General features: G+C 58.2%; 2 protein-coding genes across 2 annotated transcripts; both read left to right on the forward strand.

The window, feature by feature from the left end:
- Nucleotides 1-777: 777 nt before the first annotated feature.
- CYC8 (transcription regulator CYC8) lies at nucleotides 778-4,771 on the forward strand (the record flags this gene model as incomplete). Its single annotated transcript, XM_076681383.1, has 8 exons — nucleotides 778-1,003; nucleotides 1,093-1,296; nucleotides 1,368-1,450; nucleotides 1,561-1,660; nucleotides 1,720-1,799; nucleotides 1,869-1,961; nucleotides 2,029-2,185; nucleotides 2,253-4,771. 8 exons carry the CDS (start codon nucleotides 778-780, stop codon nucleotides 4,769-4,771), a joined length of 3,462 nt encoding a protein of 1,153 aa, XP_076531501.1.
- Nucleotides 4,772-5,603: 832 nt separating this feature from the next.
- Nucleotides 5,604-7,847, forward strand: PAB1 (polyadenylate-binding protein; the record flags this gene model as incomplete). Its single annotated transcript, XM_076681384.1, has 3 exons — nucleotides 5,604-5,844; nucleotides 5,921-7,017; nucleotides 7,101-7,847. 3 exons carry the CDS (start codon nucleotides 5,604-5,606, stop codon nucleotides 7,845-7,847), a joined length of 2,085 nt encoding a protein of 694 aa, XP_076531502.1.
- Nucleotides 7,848-9,039: the final 1,192 nt, after the last annotated feature.

Below are 9,039 nucleotides of genomic sequence, written 5' to 3' on the forward strand. Positions count from 1 at the left end.
CTCCTTCTTGATAGCGGAACGTCGACGCATGGTACATCGTGCCAAGTTGCCAAAGAACTTCTCGGGCAATAATGAAAGGGCGTCTTTACCAAATTGAAAGCTTTTTCTCTTCACTTTGTGCCCTTGTTTCGACGCGCACGCCCGAACGGTGCGACGTGCGCTGCAATTCGCAGTGCCGCGTCGACGTGGCACCGACAGACAGGGAGAGCGGAGCCGCACTAGCCAGGCACCAGGCACGTCTCAGAATTCGTCCATTTCGCGGGCGATCTTCTTTTCGACTGTGTCGGGACTCGGCTGCCTTTCCCTGGCGTCCGTCGAGGCTCCCTTCCCTGACTTTCCCCCTCCCCTCTCCCGCAGTTGCAACCTCGCTGCTCCCGGCTTCGCGTCTCGCATTAGGCGGCAACAGATTGTGCAAACTATCGACTCTCGCGTTCGATAGTCAAGCCTCCGCACGCGACCTGCTCGAGCCGGATCCGCAGCTCGTTCGCCGAAACACGCAACATTAAGGTGGGCCCGGTAGCGTGTTCGAACCAAAGTCGAGCATTCCCTTTCAGAATCGCCCTCGGCTCGCTTGCACCGTCCTCGCGAGCGGATCTCAACGGTCCCACAGAAGTTCATCGGTCCTAGACGACCGTGTGACGGGATCGCACAAGTCGCCCGAAACCCTCGGCAGGCGCATCCGCCTGTATCGCCTGTTCTCCGACCCTCACTCGTGTCGATCGGGCCGGTCCCGCGGTGTCTGTGATTCGCGATCGCTCGTAGGAGTTATCGTCCATGATGTCGGGAACTCCCGCCGCCACTACATACATCAACCCGCACACGAATCCTCCGCCTCCGCCGCTCAGTCTCGCGGGCGGACCGCCGCAGCAAGGGCCCTCGGTGCTGCAAATCCTCGCCATGGGTCAGGAGCGTAACCATGCCGCCGATGCCGTGGCACACCACCCGCGGATCGAATCTCTCGTCAAGCTGGCGAAAGAGTCCGAAGCGACTTGGTTACAGATTGGTGAGTAATTCTCTGTACCCTCTCCTAGTCACCACCGCGTCGCCTCTCTGCAAGAGCTCACGAACGGCTATTGGCTTTATCTCGTGCAGGTCAAACCGCGGAAGCGATGGGAGACCTCGACCGAGCGATCGCTTCGTACGAAAGTGCGCTACGGCACAATGCCTACTCGATTGTCGCGCTCTCGCAGATCGCCGCAATTTGTCGTTCGAAGGAAGAGTTCAAGAAAGCGGCAGAGTACTTTGGCAGAGTCGTCGGGATCGCACCGGAAAGTGGAGACGTTTGGGGCGCACTCGGTCCGTTGCTCCTCTTCTCTTGCTTGCTCCAATGTGTTTTCAGCAGCTGATATGCTTTCCTTGATTTTCAGGACATTGCTACCTCATGATTGACGACCTCAAAAAGGCTTATTCCTCCTATCAACAAGCTCTGTATTACATGCCGAACCCTCACGTACGTACCAATCTTCATGTCGCTATCGCCGCTCGCTGCAGCCAGCTTTCCAGGCGGGTCAAGATCGATTGGAAAGAGGCCGACGTTGACACGGATTCTTCGCTTCACAGGAGCCGAAACTGTGGTACGGTATCGGCATTCTTTACGATCGCTACGGCAGCTTGGAACATGCAGAAGAGGCATTCTCGAGTGTCATCCGGATGGATCCGAGTGAGTTCTGGATCGAGTCGCAGTCCGGCGTGCGACGCTCACGCTTATTGTGCTCCCAGACTTTGAGAAATCGAACGAGATCTTTTTCCGGCTCGGCATCATTTACAAGCAGCAACGCAAATCTATGCAGAGTCTCGAGGTACGACAGCGATTCAGACCAGCGAGGCTCTTTCATCTTCTGAGCCAGGTTATCTCCTACTTGCGACAGTGTTTCCGCTACATCCTAAGCAATCCGCCTCGGCCCTTGACCGAGATCGACATCTGGTTCCAGATCGGGCATGTCTACGAACAGCAGCAAGACGTAAGATGTACGATATATCCCAGTGTAAACGCAGAGACTGATACATATGCCTTGTCCCCTCCTCCAGTTCATCGCCGCGAAGGAATCTTATGAGCGAGTTTTGCAGGAGAACCCGGCGCACGCCAAGGTGTTGCAGCAACTTGGTGGCCTGTATCATCGGTCCCACGCCCCCTTCTACGCGCCCGAACTCTCTGTACAAATCTTGACCAAGTCGCTCGAATCCGGTCAGTCGTGGCTCCGAAAATTTAGAGGCTTGATTGATCATGCTGACTCGTTTTCGTTGCTATGCAGATCCAAATGACCCGTTCTCGTGGTACCTGCTCGGTCGTGCATACATGACGACGAGCAACTTTGGCAAGGCCTACGAAGCATATCAACAGGCTGTATATCGAGACGGCAAGAATCCCGCGTTCTGGTGCTCGATCGGCGTCCTGTACTACAACATCAATCAGTTCCACGATGCTCTCGACGCTTACTCTCGCGCGATCCGCATTCACCCGTACCTCGCCGAAGTGTGGTTCAATCTCGGCGCATTGTACGAGGCCTGCAACGACCAGATGACGGACGCAATCGACGCGTACCAGCGCACACTCCAGCTCGACCCCTCGAACCAGATTGTCGGTCAGCGTCTGCGCGAGATCCGGGAACACCAGTCCACCAACGCGCAACTGAGTCCGCCGCCCCCGCCAAAAGACATCAGCCCGAATTCGCCGAGTTGGAGTTTCGCGACCAACACTGGAGGCGCACCAGCAGCTCTCGCACAGAGCGTCCTCGGTTCGGAAGCAATCAATGGCTCACACGGCGCCAACGGAAACGGGGGTTCGCCTCACTTGGCCCACGCTTCTCGATTCGAAGGAGGACCACCTGGCACTGCTAGCTCGAGGCCTCGCTCGACTGATCCATACCGCAGGATGAGCGGCGGAGGTCCTGATGCTCGACGCGCTTCAGGAAGTCTGCACGGACATCCCGCGCCTCAACCTCCGGCCTTGCACGCCTCTTCGATGGACCAATCGCCTCGGTCGCGTTCCGCTGCAGGAGGCCCGCCCGGCAGTCGCATGGGTGTCCCGACTTCGGGCTCCTCGTCGTCTGTTCTACCGCAGATCAAGAACATTCACGACAGACCGGCGCAGATGGTCGGTACTCACTCCCGCGCCAACTCGCCGCCGTCTCCTCGAAGTCGGACGGTTCCCGAAACAATGAACTCGGCGTCTCAGTCTGATCGATACACATCTTCGGCACATGGTCCCTATCCTTTCCCGGCCCACCTCTCTTCTCACGGCCAACATCATCCTTCGGGTCCTTCAACTCCGACGCCGCGAGCTTCGCATGATCATCACGGTCCCTACGAGATGGATTGGGAGCGGGCTCACCGCAACGGACCGCCACCTCCTCATACCCAACACACTCCGACGCATCAGATGCCGTCGTCGCACGCACGATCGCCTCCGGGATCTTCTCATTCGTCGCACGGTCACCCGCATCCGCTTGCGAGTGGTATGCCTCAGCATTCGCATCCGTACGATCGAGCGAACGGCGGGGGTTATTCGAATGGCCGTGGACCTTATCCTGATGGTCCCAACGGGGCGTCTCAAGCTCCTCTCGGTTATGGCTACCCTCCTGCAAACTCGGCAAGTTCCGCGGCTGCTTCGCAACGAGAGCGTGACGATGAGGCGGCTAGACGACGAAGCTCGGGATCGACCACGACTGGCTCAGGATCGAAACCAGCAAACGGAGGATCATCTGCCCCTACTTCCGGACCTTCCTCTGCTCCGGCCCCTGCGGCACCAGTCACTGCCGAGTCGCAGCAACCCGCACCCCCTGCAGCTGCAACGACCGGTCGAGGCAGAGGCGGACGGGGGAAAAAGGAGGAGGGTGAGAAGAAAGAGGCGACTCCCCGAGCGGGTCGCAAATCGAAAGCGAAGGAAGAGGGAGGTGAAACCACGCCTAGGCGCAAGTCGAAAGCCGCGAAGGAGAAGGAGGAGAAGGCCGCGGCGAAAGCGGCAGCCGTGCTCATGGCGAACTCGGCAAGACCGTTACCGCCGCCGCCTCCTCCTCCTGCCGCGGCGTCAACGGTGGCAACACCCGCAATGGTCCCGGCACCAGCCACGATCCCTGCCCCTTCACCCTCGTTGACCGCGAAACGCGAGACACCGCCTCCGCTCCGACCCGTCACTGCGCCGAAACGAGAAGTTGACGAGGACTACGACGAGGGGGTCGATGCACTCATGGGACTCGCAGCTTCTGGAAACACGCCCACTCAAGCAGTACCTCAAACCCTGCCTGCAGCTCCCGCACCGGCGCCTGTACAACGTTCTCCTCTGCCTCCTCCTCCCCCGCCTCCGCCCGCACCTGCACCCGCGCCAGCGCCAGCGCCTGTACTTGCACCTGCCTCTGTACCTGCACCGGCACCTGCCTCAGTACCAGCACCGGCACCTGCCTCAGTACCGCCACCGGCACCAGCATCGGTACCAGCACCCGAGCCGACACCACTTCCTGCTCCTGGTCCCAAAGCTACTCTCGCGGTACCTAGTCCCGAGCGTCCAGTATCAGCTTCTCCCGCCCCAGCTGTCGTCGAACGCCCAGTCTCTCCAAACCCGCGCAAGCGGTCTCTCGCCCCCGAAGCGGACGCGCCAGCTGACGAGGTCGCTGAGCGGTCCGAAGGTCAGCCAGAACTCAAAAAGAGCAAGAACGGGAGCAGTCCGCCTCGGACGCAAGAGGTGACGGAAGAAGCAGAGGAGGGAGAGATTGACGAATCGACCGAACCTAGCGGTGCTCCCGCGGTTGCGCCTGAAGAATCGGTCAAAGCTTGAAAGCAACGATCTCGATCGCTTTTCTTTTCGTTTCAATACGGCCCTACCGGTCTCACATGTACCTAGTTATACACCCGAGCAGCACTCTGACAGTAGTTCCAAAAACTCTAGTCTTTTTTTTTTTTTACTTCTTGCACGCATGATACCCACTTTCCCAATCCCGATACTTGTTCCCTCAGGTTCGCCGATGAATCGCGTGCATCGAATTGCGCGGTCCCAGTTGCGGACAAGAGTTGCTTCTCGCGCCGGAAGGGGCACAGGGCGCGGCGTTATCTGCGCACAGTCGACTCGCAGTTCGCACCTCGCACTCGCGCAGGGTCCCGCTTCGAGATGAGCAAGTTTAGGCAAAGAGCTGCTTGCACACATGTCCACCTGCACTGTCCTCACGAGAGATGTGCGTCAACGGGTCGAGGCGAGGCAGAAAGCCGCAGATTTTGCTCGGCGGTTTTCTCCCGCTCTCCACGAACTCTCGTCTCCCTAAGCCCGCCCCAACCGATCCACCTGGATCGTAGAACCCGCTCTCCAGAAAACCCACTCAGCCGCGCAGCCCACCTCAGCTCGCGAAGACCGTTTGCCTGATCAGTTCAGTCGAACCTCAAAAAGCCCGCCAGCCTACTCCTCTCCAACCCCTCTCCCCCGATCCACCCCTACCCTGTGAGTCACCAGGATCTTCAGTGCGCTTTGGGTTCCTTGCGAGCGACCCGAGCGCGTCGCGAGAGGAGAGGAGAGACGAGATATCACGAGTGCTTACATCCACCTTTGTCCTTTTTCCCTCGCGCGCCCCTCCTGCCCCTCCCGCTTGCCCGATGAACCGCGCGATCGACAGTCAAGCATGTCTGCCGACGCCGCTGCCACCACCACTCCCGCCCCTGAGGCCCCCGCCTCGCCTGCGCCCGCCGCTGAGGCTGCTCCCGCGCCCGCCGCCGCCGCGACCGATGTCAAGGAGGAGACCAAGCCCGAGTCGACCCCGGCTCCCGCCGCCAAGGAGAAGGACAACGCTGGACCTTCGCCTTCGACCTCGCTCTACGTCGGAGAGCTCGACCCCTCGGTCACCGAGGCTATGCTCTACGAGAGTGCGCTCGATCCCGCCTCTGTTTCACTCTTGTGTTTGAACTCGACGCTCATGTCTTCTCTCTCGCGCGTTGACAGTCTTCTCGATGATCGGCCCCGTCGCCTCGATCCGTGTCTGCCGTGACGCCGTCACCCGTCGCTCGCTCGGATACGCCTACGTCAACTACCTCAACTCGTCCGATGGCGAGCGCGCGCTCGAGCAGCTCAACTACTCGTTGATCAAGCAGCGCCCGTGCCGCATCATGTGGTCTCAGCGTGACCCCGCCCTTCGCAAGAACGGTGCCGGCAACATCTTCATCAAGAACCTCGACGAGAACATTGACAACAAGGCCCTGCACGACACTTTTGCCGCGTTCGGCAACATCCTCTCGTGCAAGGTCGCCGTCGACGGTCAGGGCAACTCGCTCGGTTACGGATTCGTTCACTACGACACGGCCGAGGCGGCACGTGCTGCGATCGAGGGCGTCAACGGCATGCTCCTCAACGACAAGGTTGTCTACGTCGGCATTCACATCCCCAAGCGTGAGCGTCAGGCCAAGATTGACGAGATCCGCGCTCACTTCACCAACCTGTACGTCAAGAACGTGCCGGTCGAAGTCGACACGGACGAGTTCCGCAAGATGTTCGAGCCCTACGGCAAGGTCACTTCGGCTGTCATCACGACCGACAACGAGGGCAAGTCGAAGGGTTTCGGATTCGTCAACTACGAGCAGCACGAGGACGCCGCCAAGGCGGTCGACGCGCTCCACGAGAAGGACTACAAGGGTCAGCAACTCTACGTCGCGCGCGCCCAGCGCAAGTCGGAGCGTGAGGAGGAACTCAAGAAGTCGTACGAGCAAAAGAAGTACGAGCAGACCCTCAAGTACCAGGGTGTCAACCTCTACGTCAAGAACCTCGACGACGATGTTGACGAGGAGAAGCTCAAGGCCGAGTTCGAGCCGTTCGGACAGATCACCTCGTGCAAGATCATGTCGGACGACAAGGGTGCCTCGAAGGGCTTCGGATTCGTCTGCTTCTCGGCTCCCGATGAGGCGACCAAGGCCGTCACCGAGCTCAACGGCAAGATGATCGGAACCAAGCCTCTCTACGTCTCGCTCGCCCAGCGCAAGGATGTTCGCAAGCAGCAACTCGAGGCTCAGGTCGCTCAGCGCAACCAGATCCGATCTCAGCAACTCGTGCGTGCTGCTTTTCTTCCTCGCTCTCTCTGCCTTGTTGGAATTGTCCGAGCTGATGCATGTTGCTTCCCTGATTTTTCCAGCAAGCTGCCGGTATCCCGGGTATCCCTCCTTACATGCCCGGTGCCCCGATGTACTACCCTGGCGCGCCCGGAGCTTACCCTCAACCCGGAGCTCGTGGACCGATGGGCTACCCTCAACCCGGACCTGGAGGCCGCCCCGTCCCCCGCTACTACGCTCCCCCGAACATGCCCGGTATGCCCCCTATGGGACCCTACGGTCAAGTTCCTCCCCAGAACTTTGGCCAGTACCCCCCTCCCCCTCCTGGAGGCAACCGTGGACCGGCTGCCGGCGCTCCTCCCGCCGCTGGTCGTCCCGGACAACAACAACCCGGACAGGCCCCTCTCCCCGCCGGCGTTCAGCAACGTACCGGAGGTCAGCCTAACGGTGCTGCCGCCCCCCAGCGTGGCGCTGCTGTGCCCCCCAACGGTGTCCCTCGCCCCGCTGGACAGGCTGGACAACAAGCTCGTCCTCAAGGTTACAAGGCTCGTGCTGAGGAGGCCAAGCCCTCTTCGGGACTCACCGCCGCGATGCTCGCCAACGCTGCTCCTCAAGAACAGAAGCAGATGCTCGGAGAAGCGCTGTACCCCAAGATCCACGAAACTCAACCTGACCTCGCGGGCAAGATCACGGGTATGCTCCTCGAGATGGACTCGTCCGAACTCTTGTACCTCCTCGAGAACGACGATGCTCTCGAGGCCAAGATCAAGGAGGCCCTTGACGTCCTCGACGAGTTCGCCAAGCGTCAAACTGGTGAGGCGACGGCTTAAGTGCTTCGTTCTCGTTCTCGCCGGTTTAGAAGGAAATCAAGGAGAACAAAGATTAAAGGAGGAAACCTAAGCCAAAACTGGGGTAACTCGGTATAGTATATATCGTTCCATGCATGTGTGCTTCCAATCCCTTTTGACGGAAAAGCTTTTCCTCCCCCCTTTTTTCTTTTCTTCTTTGTTTCCTTTCCCCCTCCCTCCCCTTTTTCCTTTCCTTTTCATCTCTTGTCTCTGGTGTAGCGGTGTCGATTACTAGGCTTGGCGGCTTGAAGGTACGACTTTGCAAAACTGGCAGCGGTGAACTCTTTTTTACTTTTTCTCTCGCTCCTTTCGAGAGAGATACTCTCGCTCGAACGCAAAAGAGAGGTTGGGAAAATTCTAAACGCTGAGGATCGCAGTACTTCGAGCAAACGCCACTCCCACGTGTACGTGACTCTTCTTCTTCTTCTTCTTCTCTCAATTGTCTGATCAAAAGGAAAATCCAAACTGTTTTGTTTCGTACGATAAAGACAAGTGCTCTGAACCCCGAGCTAGTTACCCAGCGGGTGGGTACATTTGGGAGAGAGAGATAGGGTTTGACAAGGACGTGAGGGAAAAGAGAGTCGAAGGTGACCGAGTGTAGAACGAGCACGGCCTTTTGGGGCGCACGCATCTCCCTCTCTCTCTCTCAAGAACCGGGAAAAAGAACAAGAGGCTTCCCGAGTCTGACTTTTTGGCATGCAAGGTTTCAAACGTTCGACGGGATGTTTTCCCGCGAAAAAAACAAAATCACTAAAGAAGAACCGAAGAAGTATGTTTGGGGGAAAGGTAACTATTAAGAATCAAAAAAAGAATAAAACTTCTCTTACAGATACAAAAAAATGACGGAGAAACAGGAACGGATGGAGAAGAGGAAAAAGGGGGGTGATTTGGAAACAGAACAGAACAGTGGAGGAAAGAGAAAAAAAAACAGATAGAGCAACAGGAAAGGAAATGAGCGAGACACGATACTTTGAGAGGCTTTGAACCCTCCTTCGTTTCTAGAAATGAGAGCTGGAGAAGGCGATACAGGCGAGCTCAAGTAGGGTGTTGCTCGAAGACTGAAAGAACGGGGGGGGGGGGGGGAAACCCGGGGGGGGACAGAAAAATGGTGGCAGAACGCCGGCGATATGGGTGTTGGAAGGGGGTAAGGTTTAAGCCCGGATGATTTTTGTAT

The sequence above is a fragment of the Sporobolomyces koalae genome (genome assembly GCF_050403365.1).
Source record: "Sporobolomyces koalae JCM15063 DNA, S_koalae_JCM15063T_v1_ctg67, whole genome shotgun sequence".
NCBI classification, from domain to species: domain Eukaryota; kingdom Fungi; phylum Basidiomycota; class Microbotryomycetes; order Sporidiobolales; family Sporidiobolaceae; genus Sporobolomyces; species Sporobolomyces koalae.